The 20,348-nt window shown below is 41.7% G+C and overlaps 1 protein-coding gene and 1 long non-coding RNA gene across 35 annotated transcripts in view; one reads left to right on the forward strand and one right to left on the reverse strand.

Moving 5' to 3' along the window:
* MRTFB (myocardin related transcription factor B) overlaps window positions 1–20,348 on the forward strand; it is a 205,928-nt gene that overhangs the window by 178,999 nt on the left and 6,581 nt on the right. For 33 of the 34 annotated variants that reach the window (XM_074028259.1, XM_065536648.2, XM_065536640.2 and 30 more), the window contains 6 exons: window positions 5,086–5,218; window positions 6,332–7,369; window positions 8,781–8,936; window positions 11,699–11,857; window positions 12,193–12,330; window positions 18,248–18,308. In XM_074028259.1, coding sequence (XP_073884360.1) covers window positions 5,086–5,218; window positions 6,332–7,369; window positions 8,781–8,936; window positions 11,699–11,857; window positions 12,193–12,330; window positions 18,248–18,308 — 1,685 coding nt within the window. Of the gene's footprint in view, window positions 1–161; window positions 616–5,085; window positions 5,219–6,331; window positions 7,370–8,780; window positions 8,937–11,698; window positions 11,858–12,192; window positions 12,331–18,247; window positions 18,309–20,348 lie in introns of those variants that run through there. The other variant, XM_045381745.3, reaches the window with a different exon arrangement.
* Window positions 1–20,348, reverse strand: part of LOC141409338 (uncharacterized) — a 60,976-nt gene that overhangs the window by 14,985 nt on the left and 25,643 nt on the right. The window lies entirely within an intron of this gene.

The raw sequence follows: 20,348 nt of genomic DNA on the forward strand, positions 1-20,348 counted from the left end.
TGAGTACCTGGGACTACAGGCTCCTGCCAGCGCGCCCGGCTGATTTCTTGTATTTTTAGGAGAGACGGGGTTTCATCATAGTCTCAATCTCCTGACCTCATGATCCACCCGCCTCAGCCTCCCAAAGTGCTGGGATTACAGGCTTGAGACACTGCACCCAGCCTCTGTGGTTTTTTATGAGGAACTATAAGTTACCAAAAGTTGAATATTGTCATTTATTTGTGCTCAGTGATGATTTTCATTTCTTTGTTATCAGAGCTTATCATACAGTGTCTGAAGTCCACATGGTGAGAATGGCCTGCATTCCAGTCCAGTTTCTGTCCTCCAAAATAGGTTCTGAATTTTTACAAGTTAGAAATGCCTTTTCACAATTATTCATCCAGATTTGCCTATTATTAGAACACCAAAATAGTACTAGATGCTCTGAGAAAAGCGTAAGTAGTATAAGACCTGTGATAAACAGCTAAAATAGGAGAAAGATGGGCATGAAAGCTGGAGTGGTCAAAGGAAAGCCTGGTGGAAAAGGCAGGATCTTTGTATATAGAAGGCTCAAGAAGGGCCTTTCCAGGCACAGGGGAATGCTATGAGCACTAGTACAGAGGAAAGAATAGAGTAAGTAGTGCCTCTCTTCATTGGAAGATGAGAAACATTGCCTAAACAAAGAATCTGATTAATTTTTAATAAAAAAAGTGGAAGACAAAAATCGAGTACAGCCAATGTCTAAGGGGACTTGAAGCTGGGCAGAAGAGTCTTACTCGACACAGCAGATAGACAACGGAGTGCTTCAGAGCAGGCTGCGAACGTGGTGAGGCTGCAATGTAAGAAAGAACACCTGGATGCTGGTGTTGCAGGGACGTCTAGAGACAGTGAAGAGCTCTGACAGCAGAGGGAGTGTTTCAGAAGACAGTTAAAGGCTTTGGTGACCAGCAACTGCTAAGAAGAAAGGTGTTTTCAAAGTTGTAACCCAACTAGGGGGGACAGAAGGGAGTGAATTCTGACAATTTCTGAAACTGAATTCACAGCAAAACATCAATGGCTAATTTTAATTAATGTAATAAAGAAAATTTCTGGATATACATTCCCAATATGCTTTTTCTGGGAAACAGATAAAAATGCAAAGATGTTGTCTTCATTTTCCTCACTTTTCTGGAAAAAGAAATATTTTCATTTGACTCTTGAAAAAGATGCAAAAGTTCATGATAATGAAAAATTACTAGCCGTGATCAAGTCATTCAACTTACGATTACATGATCTGTAGAAACTTCTGTTTTCTACATGTAGCCTAAGCATTCCCTCATAGGTAGCCCCTCTTTTCCCTCTTAAGATTCAGATATGTTGAGGAAGATTAAACCTGTTAGTAATTCAGACCTAATTGTGAAGTACTTAAATCTAAAACATCAGGGTATGGAGATGAAGAGAGAAAGAACTTTGTATCCAGTTACTATTTTAACAGCAAGCAGGCCCAAGTGAGCTATTGACATTGGAAGGGAATCAGGAGAGACCAAAGAGAATTGGAAGAGAATCAGAGACAAGCTGCTGCTACTTTGCAGCTTTGTCCAGGCCCTAGGGAGGCCTCCTCCACTGCCATCCTCCTTTGGCTTTGGGCACCAATAATAATAATAATGGTAATGATGGCTCACAGTTACTATGTACTATGCATTGTGCTTAAAACTGTGCATCATCCTCATCTTTGCTGCAAATCTAGGAGGAATTGCTGTTACTGACCCCATTCCCAGATGAGGACGCTGTTAAGGTGAAAATCCCAAAGGATTTTTTTGATATCTTTGAAACAGTCTTTTCTGTAATGAAAGAATTTGGCTGTGCGGTTGGGCTTTGTAGATGGGAAGAATCCATCAGAGGTGTGGGCTTGCTCAACTGTTACCAGTTCTTTGTCTTTCTATTAAGGCTTCAATTCCCCTCTCCTCCTCAGACATTCAGCACCTCTACAATAACCAGGCTCACCCAAGAACACTATCATACAGAAAGACCCAGGATACTAGAAGGAGAAAGAACACTTGTTTTTGTGTATTATTATTTAACCACAAAAAGAATGTAAGTCCTGTTCAGTTTCCAGATCCTAAAAATGGAGACCTTGTTTCCTAACGCACTGTTTATATTTATCAAAATTCCATTACAAGAAACTGAATGTGGAAGTCCTACAGTGCCCATAGTGGTAGGATTTTACCTGAATCATGTAGCCCTTTGCCACCACAAAGGAGCAAGCGCCCAAATGGACTGGGCTTTAGTCCAGCCCAGCTTGTCAGCACAGTGGGAAGTCACTGGAGGTCCCCGAAGGCCACTGCATCCCTCTGAACTCAGGTCTCTCATCTGCCAATCACATTCATCAGCAACCCTCTCCTTTTTTTTTTCTCTCCCTCTAATGATTTGGGAGAAAAATAGAATAACATGTTTATATTATTTTAAAGATTGAGCGAAATACTAAACTGTTCATTATAATAGGTAGAGTATTATAGAATCTCAACAGGAAAAAAAACAGCATGAGTAGAATAATTACATTCATTCTCAAGGGGATAATACCATTCACAAGGAAGCAAAAGGTGGCTCAGCAGGGAGATTACTCTTATGTAAAAAAGCACAGACTTACGTGCAGTCCATAAATACATGCAGTATGTGGTGTTGAAACTTCATGGGGAGAGAGATTTGGAGAAAAATGTCTAAAAGGCTCATTCACACTAATGAATGAAAATAAGGTGGAGAAACATTGATTTAAAGAAAATGTTTTCATAACTCTGAGATTTTACAGTTGAATTTTTATAAAGGAGAACAATGATGCATAAAATATTTGTCATTTCATCCAATAACAAGAAACTTCATCCCAAAGATTTCAAGTATTTAACTTCAACAAAATTCAGCCAGGTTTTAGAATACCCCCAAAGTGAATGCCAAGAGTTAGCTATTGACAAAGCCAGCATTGGCTTCAACCACAGACTTCCCAGAACTCCTCAGAGAAAGCTCACCCAACTATGGCCGTCACCCCATAGGCACTGTCACCTCAAATCCCTGTTTTAGAATGTGGAATTCCAAGTCTCTTGGCTTCGGCACCAAGTCTGAAGCTGCAGTGGAATCGGCTGTATGGTAGCAACCATCCAGAAAGGAAACACCACTGTTACGAAGAGTATCACAGTTGGAAGATGTTAGGTGGGGATCTGGTTTTAATACTGAAAGTTTAGGGAGATTAGTACAAAGCACCTAACTGTAGTAGAATTTGACAAGTGATGCACCAACTTCTCTTAAATAAGCTTTTTAAATTGAAGTATAGCTTACATACAGAAAAGTCCATAAATTGTAAGTGAAAATTGATACAAAAATAAATACACTCCTGTATCCAATACTCAAACCAAGAACATTATCAGCACCCCAAAAGCCCCCTTTGTGTCCCTTTTCTGTGATGATCCTGACTTCTATCTGCAGAGATTAGTTTTGCCTGTTTTTTTGTTTTTTTGAGACGGAGTCCCGCTCTGTCGCCCAGGCTGGAGTGCAGTGGCGCAATCTCGGCTCACTGCAAGCTCCGCCTTCTGGGTTCATGCCATTCTCCTGCCTCAGCCTCCACAGTAGCTGGGACTACAGGTGCCCGCCACCACGCCCAGCTAATTTTTGCATTTTTTAGTAGAGACGGGGTTTCACCATGTTAGCCAGGATGGTCTCAATCTCCTGACCTCATGATCTGCCCGCCTCGGCCTCCCAAAGTGTAGTTTTGCCTGTTTTTGAACTTTATATACATGCAGTCTTACAGTATACCTAGGAGCATCTTTGTTGGTGCCGATAGCAGTTCTTTTGTTTGTTTGTTTAATATTTTGTGGCTGACTGTACCGTAATTTAACCATCCAACTCACTCTTGATGCATAGTTGGGTTGTTTCCAGTTGGGGTTATTATGAATCACCCCGTAGCAAATAGTCTGTCTTTTGGTATACATACATGTGTCTTTCTTTAGATGTCTATCTAGGAATGGAATTGCAGGATCATAGGATAGGCAGATGTTTTCCTTTAGTACTACGAAAGAAAAGTTTCAAAGAAAAGATGTTTTTCTTTAGTACAGTTTTCCAAAATAGCTGCATCATTCACACCTCTGCCAGCAGTGTGTGATTGTTGTGGTTGTCCCAGGTACTTGGTGTCAGTCTTACTTATTATAGCAATTCCGCTGAAAATGCAGGGCTATTCTGTTGTGATTTGCGTTTTCCGCATACCTAATGAGGTTGAACCATTGTTCCTTTAATTTATTGACCATTGGGATAAGCTTTCTTGTGATACATCTGAGATTTTTCCCCTACTTTTCCACTGGGTTTTGTGTCTCTTTCTTACTGATTTTGAAAGACCTCTTTATATACTTTAGATATGAGGTCTTTGTCAGAAATATATATTACAGATCTGTTGTCCTGCACTGTGGCTTGACTTTTCACTGTCTTAAAGACGTCCCTTTTACTTAGTGCTTTTTATGTCCTATTTACGAAATCTTTGTCTACCCAAAGACCATGAAGATACTATTCTGACTGTTTTTCTGAAAGATTTTCATAATTCACATGTAGATTTTGGGAACAAGGTGAGGTGGGGCCAATCAAGAGCCATGTTTTTTCTGTGTGAATTTCCAGCGTAGCGTGGTGCCATCAGAAGTCCCGCCCTCTCTCCACTACATCACGGTGTCCTCTTTTTGGTAACTCAAGGGTCCAGGTATGCAGAGGGCCGTTTCTGGATTTGCTGGGAGTCTCTCATTTGCCTGTCATTCTGTCCCTGTATCAGCAACATCCTATGTTAATTATGCGTTGATGTCTGGTGGTGTGACTCTTCCAGCTTTGCTTTTCTTCAAGGATTCGTGGCCATTCTTGGTCCTTTGCATTTCCATATAAAGCTTAGAATCGCCTTCTAAATTTCCACCACGCTAGCAAACAAACAAAACCTGCAGGGATTTCATTGAGATCTAATGTAATTGGCATATTTACAATATTCAGCCTTCCAAATCCATGACCATGGTATCTTTCTCTTCATAAGTTAGTCAACTTGTTAATAGAAACAATGTCAAATCTAGAAATTATTTTATTATAAACTCTAATTTTCTTTTTCTTTTGAAGGCCACTCAATGACAAAACTAGTAACAGTGGGAATTCAGCTTTGAACAATACCACACCTAACACACCAAGACAGAATACATCTGCTCCTGTGAGAAAGCCAGGACCTCTGCCTTCTAGCCTGGATGACTTAAAGGTGACAATTCCAACTGGAGCTTATTCACCCCTGAGTACCACAAACATGTAAATGATTTGCCAGATTTGTCTAGCAGACATTACGTAGTTTTCAATAGACATTCAACTTTACCAACAATATGATCATCTTTATAAAGGTACTTTCTTTTTACTTCCACTAAATTTTCTTTTAAAGCAACCAATAACTGTCGTTTACTGAGTGTGTACCTTGTGCGGGCACCTGCCAGTTCTGCTGTATTCCAGAGGCTGTGATTTTTTTTTTCTTCCCTGCTCAATGCCAAGTTTGGGAGAAGCAGGAAAATGTAACAGTTAAGAATATGAGCTTGCCGGGCGCGGTGGCTCACGCCTGTAATCCCAGCACTTTGGGAGGCCGAGGCGGGCGGATCACAAGGTCAGGAGATCGAGACCACGGTGAAACCCCGTCTCTACTAAAAATACAAAAAATTAGCCGGGCGCGGTTGTGGGCGCCTGTAGTCCCAGCTACTCGGGAGGCTGAGGCAGGAGAATGGCGTGAACCCGGGAGGCGGAGCTTGCAGTGAGCCGAGATCGCGCCACTGCACTCCAGCCTGGGTGACAGAGCAAGACTCCATCTCAAAAAAAAAAAAAAAAAAAAAAGAATATGAGCTCTAGGGCCAGCCTTTTTAGGTTTCTATTACAGCTCAGCCTTCTATTATCTGTGGTACCGTGAGTGAATGCTCCAACCTCTCTCTTCCCATTGCCTCCTGATCTGTAAAATGGGAAGAATAATGATACCGATACCTCATAGGGTCATGTGAAGACGAGTGGAAAGAATAGATCACTTCCAACAGTGTCTTGCACATGGCAGCTACTCAGTAAATGCAGCTGTACCGTCATCATTCCTGGTAGTATCTCTCTGATTTGACATAAAAGCGGAATTACCCTCTAAAAACCCTTACTGTATCACTGGCTCCGAGTACTTCTAGTCTGTAGTTATCTGTTTCTGTGTGCTTAAATAGAAAACCAGTTCCACTTTCAGGTGTGCAGTAACACAGAGTTGTCTGACAGACATAGGCACCTTTCCCATCACAAAAGTGTACTGTAGATTTGCCAGAAAGCTCCAATACCAAGAGATCTGCTTTGTTTGTACCTCCAGGTGTCAGAACTGAAGACAGAACTGAAGTTAAGGGGTCTGCCCGTGTCAGGCACCAAACCAGACCTCATTGAGCGCCTGAAACCCTACCAGGAAGTGAACAGCAGCGGCCTTGCTGCTGGGGGCATCGTGGCAGTGTCATCGTCAGCCATTGTCACCAGTAACCCAGAAGTCACTGTGGCCTTGCCGGTTACAACACTACACAACACTGTGACTAGCCCAGTCTCTACTCTCAAGGCAGAATTGCCATCTACAGGAACCAGCAACGCAGCCCGTGTGGAAAATGTTCATTCCCCTCTGCCCATTTCACCATCTCCCTCTGAACAGTCCAGTCTCAGTACCGATGACACAAATATGGCAGACACTTTCACCGAGATTATGACCATGATGTCTCCTTCACAGTTCTTGAGTTCATCTCCTTTGAGAATGACAAATAATGAAGACAGTCTGAGTCCTACCAGCAGCACTCTGTCAAACCTGGAACTGGATGCAGCCGAGAAGGATCGCAAGCTTCAGGAGAAAGAGAAGCAAATCGAAGAACTGAAGAGGAAACTGGAACAAGAGCAGAAGCTTGTGGAAGTGCTGAAAATGCAACTTGAGGTTGAAAAACGAGGGCAGCAACAGCGGCCCCTGGAACCCCAGCCCAGTGCCCCAGGTCATTCTGTCAACAAGTCAGATCAGAAGCACAGCAGCCTTGGCTCCTCCATCAAAGACGAGGCCTCACTCCCCGACTGCTCCAGCTCCAGGCAGCCCATCCCAGTAGCCAGCCACACTGTAGGCCAGCCCGTCTCTACAGGTGGCCAGACCCTTGTTGCCAAAAAGGCTGTAGTTATCAAGCAAGAGGTCCCTGTGGCCCAGGCAGAGCAGCAGAGTGTCGTCTCGCAGTTTTATGTGAGTTCCCAGGGACAGCCACCGCCTGCTGTTGTTGCTCAGCCCCAGGCTTTACTGACCACGCAGACTGCTCAGCTCCTGCTCCCAGTGTCCATCCAGGGCTCGAGTGTCACCTCAGTGCAACTCCCTGTAGGCAGCCTCAAACTCCAGGTGTGAAGTGTATCTTCTAACTACTTTGCCTTACAGCATGCTTGGAATGCAAACCCTGCTAAGGAAGGAACCATACCTGAGCTCTTTCATAAATGCATCCAGAGCAGACCTCACAGAGGAAACATATGCATGTGTGAGAGGGTTATTCAGAAATCTGAATATCTAGCACTTTTTATTAGTGAAAACAAACACAGGGTGCTTTTCTAGTTCTGTTACCTTTTCCCTTGAATGAACACAGTATCATCCATGCAGACCTTTTTTTTACACACCAGTGACTTGATCATTGTGATCATAGTCTCTGCTGCTGAGCACTTCTTCTGGCAAGGCACAGCATCTAGTACTTTAAATGGCTGGTTTCACTGCATCCTCCCTTCTCCTAGAAGATGTAAGTGATACGACCCCTCTCTGGATAAGGAGCTGAGGCCTAGGAGTACTCAAGTGAGTTCCCCAAGGATGGAGCTGGCATTTAAACCCAGGTGTTCTGCCCGCAGAGCCTTTATTCTTATGCCCATTTTTATATTCTGCCTCCCACATTTAGTTCTCGAAAGTCACTGCTTATATGAAGATGTCTCAACTAAGGAAAACATGACCAAATATTTAGGAGTGAGGATGTAATTGAAAAAGATAAAACACTGATGAGCATGAAATTCCCTTTTGTGCCTACACAACCTGTGTATTTGCCTGAGTTTGTTCTGTGTCATGCAGTTTTGGTAAGTTTTAACCAAACATGGACCACGAGTGAACAAGAAACCATTTGAACCAGTGCTCCTCAGCCTCGACACCCAAATACCTGAAACAGGCGAGAGGAGTCATCTTGTATCCTTGTGGTTAGGAGGCAGGGCCTGCAGACCCTTTGGCACATGCAAAAAATTCTAATTCCTCTGTTTTATCTTTAGGGTATCTGCAAAATTGAAAGTCTATTCCATAATAAATCCTTAAATTTTTTGGTCCAAATCTGCCATTGCTGTAGTAGAAACGAGAACCGTGTTTTTATCCTTGGGTCTGAGGGCGCCCTGGCCCCTTGCCGGCTCCCAGGGAATGCACACGCAGCTTACCAAAAGCAATTGGGACAGTTAGGTCTCACAAGTTTCCTTGTTGCTCTTCAAGTATTACAATACCTGAGCTATTATGTGTAGAACTTAGGTTCTTATTATTTCCATTTTCTCAAAATTTTCAAATGAAAATCTTAGCTACTTAGGAATAGTAAGAGCATGCAATGACTGGTCTGGTGTTTCCCTCTCTGGTTTAGAATCATTAAAGTTCAGATTTCTGTGCAGATGAAGTGTGTATCTGTAGCCTTGGTCTTCATTTAGATACAATCCCCAAGTGACCAGTGATTCTACATCTAAATTGTGATTTCTAACTTTGATTCTGACAATTAAATTGACTTTTTTTCAATTCACCTCCCTAGACTTCACCACAAGCAGGAATGCAGACTCAGCCTCAGATAGCAACTGCTGCACAAATACCAACTGCTGCCTTGGCCTCAGGCTTGGCCCCAGCTGTACCTCAGACACAAGACACGTTCCCACAGCATGTGCTCAGTCAGCCTCAACAAGTCAGAAAGGTTTGTAAATGCCAAAGAGCAGTAAACTGTCACTGATTTTTACCACCCTCCAATCATCCATTCAACAAGCGTCTTCGTAAAATTAGCCTTGGGAAGCTCCTGTTCATTCTGTTCTGTGATCCATCTCCGATGGAATGAGCCTTAGGTCAGATGCCGTTTGGCTGCAGATTTCCCAGTTATTTGGAATGGAGAAAGCTTTTCATTACTGAAAGATAGCTTGCCTTCACAGTTAACCCCTTTTCCAAGGGAAAGTTTCAAAAGTATTTGTTTTCAATCCTCATATATTAAATTTACTGAATTTTAAAATAAATTTTTTCAAATTAAACATACTGTAGAAAAAAAGATATGCTGTTCCCTTGGAAAAGGTATTTGAAGATGAAAAATATACTCCCAAAATGTTTATGTTGAATAAGATCTTGAAATGCATTTGTAAGACTTTGCCATCTCAGATTAAGAGCCCAGAAGGTCTCATCAATTCCATTTCACCATTGCCTAGGTGTTTGGCCTCACACAAAATTCACTTACCTTCTCTGAGAGTCAGTTACCTCATCTTTAAAATGAAGTTGGTGGTCTAGGATTCAGTGTCCTCTACACAAATACCTACCAAAAACTTTCTCCCACATTCCCCAGTAGCCAGTAGGTGGAGCTACGTGCACATCTCCTTGCTAGAAAAATCTTAGGCCTCAAAAATAGGTCTTACTCTTTTAAACCTTGAAAATTATTAATCCCAGAGTTTTACTCTTCAACATAAAAGAACCCAGGTAATGAGTTGTGCCTGTGATCTGCCTCAGGATAGTGTGAACTGTCTGGGTGAAACCAGCTTTGGGGACAGAAAGCAGCAGTCACATGTAACAGATGTGCTGCTTCAGAATCTCCTCTGCTAAAGGAATCATGGTTGTATGTTACTGAGTTTGGGGAAAGCTCAAAATACCATTTAGTGTAATTAAAAGCTTAGTAAATGTTCAAATGTTAAGAAAATTTGTTTTAGGGAGGAAAGGGAAAAATATGTAGATAGGATAAGTAAGGGCTTTTTCACTAAGTGTCAAGATACTAGAATTAGGAATGATTACTTCTAGTGTAAAGGAAGTAATTTTTTACCAAATATAAGGAAATTTAATTGTTTCAAATAGGAGTATATTTACAGAACTCATCACCATCGAGGTTGTACTGTTTGAGGTATATACACATAGACTTTCCTGCTTACAAAATACAGAGGTTTTTTGGAGTATTAGTATTATAGAACGTGTTAAGTATTTTTATGAGCAAACCAAGTTCTATGAAATACAGTTACAATATCAGCAATATAGACACATATTTGTAAAAGACCCTAAAACTTGTGGCTCTTGATGGAGGTGCTAAACAAAACATTTTGGAGTTCCGCAGCAAGAAGTTCTCACCTTTGCCTGTTAGAACAGAAAATAGCCTCTCCAAAGGGGGCCAGTTTTAAATGGGGCCTTGCTTGTATTAGAAGAAATTTTCAAGAAACTGGAAAATTCAGTGACCATAGCAGGTTGAGGTTTTAGGTAGGATGGAAAGGGGGCCAAGTAGTAAGCAGCTTACATGCCAGGCAAAGATTAGGGTTTTACCCAAATCAGGAGAGCCAATGAGTGTGGTAGGGGCCATGCCTTGAGAACACGTTGTGATGGGGGGTCTGTGCCGCAAGGCTGCTGCAGAATTCCTGTGATAGATAGTGAGGGCCAGGCGCAGGACAGCAGAGAGCAGCGGCAGATTCAAGAGGCGTCAGTGAGATGTGTGAACACTGAGGGAGAAAGCAGAGTTGACTGATAGTCCTATTTACCTAAGTTTTTAAAAAGGCAGAACCAAGAATTATTTTCCCTCAGAAGCTGAGAGGCAGGGGGTAGTGGGGAAAAAGGAGAAAAATCATTTGGAATATTTTTAATTTGAGATACCTAGGAAGATGATGTAAGTGGCTTTGATGCCTGGGAGCAAGGTTGGAAACAGAGCAGTGACTCGGGATTATTAGCTTAGTCATGGCCATTAAATACTTGAGAGTAGGCCGGGCACCGTGGCTCACGCCTATAATCCCAGCACTTTGGGAGGCCGAGGTGGGCAGATCACAAGGTCAGGAGATCGAGACCATCCTGGCTAACACGGTGAAACCCCGTCTACTTAAAATATAAAAAATTAGCTGGGCATGGTGGCGGGTGCCTGTAGTCCCAGCTACTCGGGACTGAGGCAGGAGAATGGTGTGAACCTGGGAGGCGGAGGTTGCAGTGAGCCAAGAGTGCGCCACTACACTCCAGCCTGGGCAACAGAGCGAGACTCTGTCTCAAAAAAAAAAAAAAAAAGAGGAGATGAGCTCACCTTAGAGAGGAATAGAAGAAAGTCAACTATCATTTAAGAGGGGAATTATAAAGAGCAAGCACTGTTTTTCCACATAGCTCTGTCTGTGCCACCATCAAAGGCAAGTTACTGCGTAAAGGGACCACATATGCTCGAAAATAGGGGTAAGCAAAACCTGGCCTATGGGCCAAATCTAACCCACCGCCTGTTTGTGTGGATAGTTTCATTGGCACACAGCCACACGCATTTATCTGTGTACTATCTGTGGCTGCTTTCAGGCTGCAATGGCAGAGCCAAGTGGTAACAACAGAGGCCAGGTGACCCACAAATCGTAAGCTATATACTCTGCAGCCCTTTACAGAAAAAGTTTGCTGACCCCTGCCCTAAAACATGGTTTTCTTTACTTCATTAGGAAAAGCCAAAGAACAAATTAATGGAGAAACATTTATTCATTATAGGTTTTCACAAACTCAGCATCAAATACAGTTCTTCCATATCAGAGACATCCTGCTCCAGCTGTCCAGCAGCCCTTTATCAATAAGGCCTCCAACAGCGTTCTTCAATCCAGAAATGCTCCGCTTCCATCCCTGCAAAATGGACCTAACACACCCAACAAGGTAACCCTGTGAGGCTTGTGCATCTGTGACAGTTCTACAGGGGCATAAAATCATTCCAAAGCCTAGTGCTTTGGGCTTGGAGTGACTAATATTAATGGGATAAAATTGTTGAAAATTCAGTGATAACTTGTGAAGGAGGAGCTCAGCGATTATCACAGTGAAGATGTGATATGAGGTGGCCACCAGTGCTGTCAGCCTCACAGGTGCTTAAAAGAACCTGCTCATGAATTCCCTGATTTGGCCACCACATAGAGAACAGCAGAGCCGAGTCTAGCCAGGAAAAGAGAGGGTTTATTATCAAGATGTAATATGCACTCCTCCTTTATTTGACACAGCCTAGTTCACCCCCGCCACCCCAGCAATTTGTCGTCCAGCACTCTCTATTTGGGAGCCCAGTCGCCAAGACAAAAGATCCCCCCCGCTATGAGGAGGCCATCAAGCAAACACGCAGCACACAGGCCCCCCTGCCAGAGGTAAGTGAGGGCAGGGTCACGGTGCATAAGGCTATGGTGGATGTGCCCATCTTCAGTCTCGAGCAGACCTGTACAGAATCCCTTGTATGAAACTGACTTGCCTCAGTAGAAATACAAAAATAACCTTGTATTTTACATGGTTATTTAAAATCAAAATGTCATTTATCATGAAGACCTTAAACAGCTTTCAGCAGCAGTATAACTGCATTTACTGTTTATTCAGAAATTCAGGGTTTATCTCTTAACTTTTCCTTTGGGGTAAGGGTATCAGTCATGTTAGAGATAGATCTGATTATGACCAGGACACATATTTTATACAGGTCCCTTTTCTAAAGCCACCGTGTGTCAGGCCAGCATCAAAATGACACATGGTATCACTGTTCCACCTGTCTGACATTCAAGGCCACCAGCACCTAAATTGACTTGGTCCTGCTTCATCTCTCTGGTCTCTAGCAGCCTCTGCTCCCAGCAGGCCAGCCATCCAAATGACTTTGCTCATACACTGAGCAAATGCGCTTGGAGGTAACAGACCTGAGGTTCTCCTGGTTTCACCACACATGGTGACCATGTGGTCTCTGAGCCTTCCTGGTTTCACTGATAAAACAGAAGTAGCCCCAACTATACCAGGCAATGGAAGAAGTTAGGGTTCCTATTTGTAAAAGCAGATGGCCCATGGTGGGTGCCAGTCACAACAGCACTTGTCATACATTACCCTAAACACTCCTCCAATCTTTCTGTCTCTCTAAAACTTTCTGTCAAAACTTAAAACTAACCTTTCAGGGAATAACCCCAGCCTCATAGAGGGTTCAAGGAGTGGCCCTGCCACCACTCCATGGGCGCTAAAGGTGGACACCAAGAGACAGTATCCAAGCAGGACTGTTTATTATCCACGGCAAACAGCAGGAGCATCAGCGCAGTTGTGCCAGTTCCCCCGCTCCCGTGTTCCATGGGGTAACTTGTCGGGGCCACATGGTGGCTGTGTATGCAGTGGGTCAAGCTGCACCCAAGGAACGTGGGGCCAAGGGCTCTGCGCTTTTTCTAGCAAGCACCTAACAAGCCAGTCCCTCACCCAGGGAGTATGCAGTCATGCCTACGCTGCCTTGACCCACTTGGTTGCCTGAGTGAGCATCTGCAGAAGCTGCTTAGTCCAGGCGACCTTGTCAGTTTGGCACCCTCACCAAGGACATCCAGGGCAGGGAAGCTCAGGACCTGTGGGGGGCTGCCTCTTGAAGGAGGTGGAACCTGCCGTATGTTTCTTTGTATTAACTGTATTGAGGGGACATAACTTTGAGTTGTAAGACGTTCCTTACTTACAGACTCAGCAAAGGCCCTTGTCTGCGAGGGAGAAGTCAGATTTCAAAGATAGGTTCAAACATTTGCAATAAGAAATCAAACAGGTGGTGCTGGACTACACTCCTTCCTGATGGTCCATTCGGAGTGGTATCTATTGTCTCCACAGGGAGCAGAGATGAAGTGAATTGCCAAGAGCTTAACTGCAGTTTTTAAGAAAACAAAAAGATAGCACCCATCCTTCCTAAGTGCTGCTTACTTGACGAATCTTCCACTGTAACATAAGACAGCTGATTGGAATCTCTGGTATTTACATGTCTCTGGGTTCCTGTTTATAGACTGAGGTTCTACATTGGGTTTGGTTATTCAAATGAGTAGCCACCTGTAGGACTTCCTTATATGCCACTGAGCACCAAAGTTCATTTAAATACATTTACTCAGACTTGCAATTCCAAGAGTGGCTAAGTAAGGCCCTACTGGTTCAGTCTTCCCACAGATAATAGCTATTAATCTTGGTCATAACAAAAAGCAACTACCTGAAGGCATTGAAGAGTAAATAGAAGCAGTCATTCTCTGGTGGGGAACCCACACTCAAAAGGAAGGGAGTGATGTGGCATGATTTCCCTCTTCTTGCTGCTTTTACTCTGGGGTCCAGCTAAGTGGCATGGTTACTGGTGGAAAAGCCATAGTCTTTATGGCCTGGAAATCCAGAGAACTGAATGGAGAGCAACCAGAGGGAAAGAGCTAGAGGGGAGATCCCCAAATTCTGTGTGCCCACATCTCTGGCTGACCCCTAAGCCATACAGGCGTGGAATAGACGCATAGCAGCTCAGCTGAAGACAAAAGATCTAAAATGAGATTGGAACATCTACCCAAGAAACATTTTGAAGTTTAAGTGTAACCAAGTTAATAGCTTGTTAAAACAATAGAAACCATTCATCTGAGAATAACAGCAGAATTCATAGTCACCACAGTTTAACAGCCATAACACTTATCCATAACATGCGTCATACAAAGAATCAGGAAAATGTAACCTGTTCTCAAAGGAAAAAGGCTGAGACCAATCCTGAGCTCATCTTGATGTTAGAATTTGCAGGCAAGATTTTCAAAGCAACTACTATTACAACTGTCCTCAGTGATGGAAAAGGAAATATGCTTGTAATAAATTAAAAGGGATCCATATATATATAGAAATGATTTTTAAGAGAACTAAATGGAAATTTGAGAACTAAAAAAGTACAGTATCTGAAATGAAAAAAAATATATAGATGAACTTACCAGAATGGAGATGGCAGGGGAAAAAATGTCAAGAACCTGAAGATAGATCATAACGTATCTAATCTGAATAACAGAGATGGGGGCAAAAGATTTTTTTTAAGTCAACAAAGCCTCAGAACCCTGTTTTATATAATTCAAACAAATAGTCTAGCATAGGTAGAAGAGAAGTCCCGGAACAAGAGAGAAAGAACTGGAGAGGCAAATATTTGAAGAAACAATGGCTGACATGTTCACAAATAGGATGAAAGACAAATTTATAGCTTTGAGATGCTCGATAAACAAGCTGGATAAATCACATCACAGTCAGATTGTTGACAAAACAAAGAGAAAATCTTAAATGCATCAAGAGAAAAAACACATTTCACACAGAGCAAACAACTAATTGATTAATGTCAAGCTTTCATCAAAAACTATGAAAACTGGAAAAGAGTGTAACAGCACGTTTAAAAGTTTTTAGGGAGGAAGAAGTGGAAGAGACTGTCAAGCCAGAATTCTATTATCAAGTTAAAATATCCCTTAAAAATGAAAGTGAAGTAAAGATATTTTCAGATAAGGAAAAATTGTGTTAGTTCACCACCAAAGATCACATTGTCTTGAGGAGTGTATAGCATGTGTAGACGATACTTAAAATAATTAATAGGCCAGGCGCGGTGGCTCATGCCTGTAATCCCAGCACTCTGGGAGGCCGAGGCGGGCAGATCACGAGGTCAGGAGATCGAGACCATCCTGGCAAACATGGTGAAAACCCGTCTCTACTAAAAATACAAAAAAATTAGCCGGGCGTGGTGGCGGGTGCCTGTAGTCCCAGCTACTCGGGAGGCTGAGACAGGAGAATGGCGTGAACCCGGGGGGTGGAGCTTGCAGTGAGCAGAGATGGCACCACTGCACTCCAGCCTGGGCAACAGAGCAAGACTCCGTCTCAGAAAAATAATAATTAATAAAGGATGGGGGAGGAAATGAGTGGATCTGTGTGGTTGTAGGATCTCTTATGTTTTATTCAGTGTATAACATTAAGTAGCCTAACATTAAGTTAAGGATATGTATTGCATATCAATGGTAACAATTTTAAAAATTCAAGATAGCTTAAAAAAAAATCAATAGAAAGGCCTGGCATGGCATCTCACACCTGTAATCTCAACACTTTGGGAGGCAAAGTGAGAGGATTGCTTGAACCTAGGAATTTAAGACCAGCCTGGGCAACATGATGAAACCTCATCACTACAAAAAAGACAAAAAATAGCCAGGTGTGGTGGTGCACACCTGTAGTCCCAGCTACTTGGGAAGCTAAGGCAGGAGTGACACTTGATCCCAGGAGGTTGAGGCTGCAGTGAACCGAGGTTGTGCCACTGCACTCCATCCTGGGTGACAAACTGAGACTGTCTCAAAAAAAAAAAAAGAAGAAGAAAGAAAAATTAGAATACAAAAATGTCAATTTTTTTTTAAGGAGACAGGAAAGAAAAACAGGATAACAAAAAAAACTAGAGGAATGAATAGAAGACAAATGTGAAATAGTAAACCCAAACTTAACCATGTCAGTAATTATAACATATATGACTAAACAATTCAATTAAAATGCAAAAAATTGTCAGAATGGATATAAAAGCCATACTCACTGTGTGCAATTCTAAGATATGTCTGCAAATTCTTTGACATTCCTCCCTGGGTTGGATTTAGCAACTCACTTCTAACAAACAGAATTGGCAGAGGTGATGGTAGGTGACTCCAGAGGCTGTCATAAAAGGCATGCCCCTTCTTCCTTGCTCTCCCCTGGATTGCTCACTCTGGAAAAGCCAGCTGTCACGCCATGTGGACATGTCAGCAGCCATCTGGAGAGGCTCACATGGAGGGGCACTGAGGCCTCCCGTCAATGGCCAGCACTAACTTGCCAGTCGAGGGCATTCCCCAGCCACTCCTGCAGTTGACAGTAACCTAACCAATGTCTTGGCTGCAACCTCATGAAAGACCCGAAGCCAGAACCACCCATCAAAACCATTCCTGACCCACAAAACTGTGACAAAATAATTTTAAGCCATTATGTTTTGGTATAATTTAGAATATATCAATAGATAACTAATGCATGTATCTCCAAGAGGCATACTTTAAATACAAAGACACATTGAAAGCAAACGTGTTGGAAAAAGATAGACCATGCCAACAGCAAGCAGAAGAAATCTGCAGTAGCCAGAAGATTTGAACATACATTTTCCCAAAGGTAAGTGGATGGCAAATAAGCACTAGAAAAGATGTTCAACATCATTAGTCATTAGGGAAATGCAAATTAAAACCCCAGTGCAATACCACTACACACCTAATGGAATATCTAAAATTGAAAAGACTGACCCTACAAAGTATTGGTGAGAATGAAGAACAACTAGAAATCTTATACCATATACTGAGGGTGGGAATATAAAATGGAACAGTCACTTTGGAAAACAGTTTGGACATTTCTTCAAAAGTTAAACCTATACCTAACCTGTGATCCAGTCATTCCACTCTTAATTACCCAAGAGAAAAGAAAACACATGTCTATACAAGGACCTGTACACAGATGTTCACAACTTTTTTGTAATAGCCAAAAACTGGAAACCCAAATGTCCGTCCACAAGTCAATGAATAAATAAACTGCTGTTATTTCCATACAATGCAATACTACGCAACCAAAAAAAAATGAACTGTTCCTGAGGTACACACTACAAGACGCGTAAATCTCAGAATAATTATGCTGGGTGAAAGAAGCTGGTCCTTCCCCTACCACCAAGAAACTACACACAGTACAAATCCATTCATATAAAACTAATCCATAGTGAAAGCAAGCAGATCTGGGGGTTGCCTAGGGATGAGAAGATGAGAAAACTTTAGGGGCAATGGATATGTTCATTATCTTGATTTTGTTGATGGTTTCATGGGTATATTTATATGTCAAAACATAACAAATTGTATGCTTTACATAAGTGCACCTTACTGTATGTCAGGTAAATCTCAATAAGAGCTCAACAAATATATGTAGTGTGATACACCTATACAAATTTTTACCTAAATACAAGTGAATAAAGACACTTTTAAAATAAGGTATTAGAGGCCTCTCAAAATACAATTCAGTGATAGGAAAAAAAGGGAAGCATAGAAGTCAGTGGAGCTGGGTACTAACTATCCCTGTTCTTGCTGTGTCAACTAACCAGCTGTACAGCTTGGGTAAATGGCTTAACTTCTCAGGTGACCTCAGTGTTTTGAAAATTATCACATGATAGATTAGAACTAAATCGTCTAGAAAGTCCCTTAGGACTCCTAATTGTATAATGCTTCCAGGTTTGTATGAAAGAAACCTAATTTGTACTCTGCTTCATTGTAGATTTCCAACGCACACAGTCAGCAGATGGATGACCTCTTTGATATCCTCATTAAGAGTGGAGGTAAGTCAAAAGTCACATCAGATCCTCACAGGAAGGCATCTCTTAACACAAGTACATGAAAGCTTTTCTTAAGCACTCATAGCTTATCTTTAGACACTGAGAAACGTGTTCTTCCAACTGAATTTACTGTTTTAAAATCTGTTAAATATAGGTCATTAAAAGAACTTACGGCCAGGCGCGGTGGCTCACATCTGTAATCCCAGCACTTTGGGAATCTGAGCCCAGGAGTTCAAGACCAGCCTGGGAAACATAATGAGACCTCGTCTCTACAAAAAATTTTAAAAATGAACAGGGTATGGTGGCACACCCCTGGGGTCCCAGCTACTAGGGAGTTGAGGTAGAAAGATTGCTGGAGCCCAGGAGGTCAAGGGTGCAGTGAACCGTGATAGCTTAAAACAGTAATACAACGTGAGATTTTTCCACAGATAGATGCCTGCTAAAAAACAAAGACAAGATAGCAAAGCAGAACCAGATTTAAATTCCATGTTGAAAAGCTTCAAAACTTGTTCCATGCGTATGTCTTTGTAATGGGATGAAAACATTACAATACTACCTTAATTATGTGACATCAAGCTACCTAGCATGAGCTCCAGTATCTTTCTTAAAATTCAAAGTCAATGCTAAAGCGTTTTCTACAATATAATATGAAATCTTAGATTTATATCATCTTTATTTAAAAGGGACATTAGCCACAAAAAGAATAAGGATATTGCCTCAGCTTACATATCTTTAAAAATAAGTATAAAAATCAATATTTAAAAAAAAAATCCTGGATAGTATTTGCATATTTAGCATAGTCTTAAAATTACCCTGATGAAAGTTTTATTTGAATTTTCAAATAGTGATCAGAAGTTCTCCATTTATAGCATGTATCATTTGACACTGAAGTTGACGTTGACATGGAGAATTGATATTTGACTATAGCTCTACATAACGCCAATAGTATTTTTTGCTAAGAATTATATTGGCCTTACAAAAATAATTTAAGCTGGCCAACCCCAGTGACTTACGCCTATAATCCCAGCACTTGGGGAGCCTGAGGCAGGTGGATCACTTGAGGTCAGGAGTTCAAGACCAGCCTGGCCAACATGATGAAACCTTGTCTCTACTAAAAATACAAACATTAGCCCGGTGTGGTGGCAGGCGCCTTAAACTTGGAAATTAAAATGTGATACAAACAATCAAGCTATTTTCTAAATGGGATTTTTTTTTATGACAAAGTATCTAATAAGTATATTATTTCATCTTATTGTCTACTAACATCAGTAATAATGAGAACCAAGTTTTATATAGTTAGTTATAAGACTAGTTAGTAGTGACACTGTGCCTGGCCCTGCCTGTAGTCCCAGCACTTTGGGAGGCCAAGGCAAGCAAATCACCTGAGGTCAGGAGTTCAAGACCAGCCTGGCCGACATGGTGAAACTAAAAATACAAAAATTAGCTGAGCATTGTGGAGGGCACCTGTAATCCAGCTACTCAGGAGGCTAAGAGGCAGAAGAATCACCAGAACCCAGGGGCAGAGGCTGTAGTGAACTGAGATCATGCCACTGCACTCCAGCCAGCCTCGGCAACAGTGCAAGACTCTGTCTCAAAAAAATAAAAATAACAAAAATAAAAAGAATAGTTACTTAGATTACACTTAAAGCTTTCAAAACAGTTTTAGAGATGACTACTGATAACTAAAAGTAACAAACCATTCAAAAATAAATGCAGTACACACAGTTGACAATTCATTTATAAGAATCAAATTGTAAGTTCCTTTTCTCAGCCATTTGTACATACCAATCATTGAGCTTTAAGAGCTATTGTTAATTAAATTTATTTTTCCTAGTGTATCTGCATATAAATGAAACCAATCATATCCTCATAAAATTTTAAAAGATACTGTATTCATATATGTAGTTTAGTGAACACTAGTATTTATAGAAGATGGTCTGTTAATTTGCTACTTGATCTGGCAGGGAATAACACATAATGAAGACATTTACCAAATCAAAATTTTATATAAACTCAGAAAACAAGACCAAAAAGTGAAAGAAA

This window comes from Macaca fascicularis, chromosome 20, assembly GCF_037993035.2.
Source record: "Macaca fascicularis isolate 582-1 chromosome 20, T2T-MFA8v1.1".
NCBI lineage: Eukaryota > Metazoa > Chordata > Mammalia > Primates > Cercopithecidae > Macaca > Macaca fascicularis.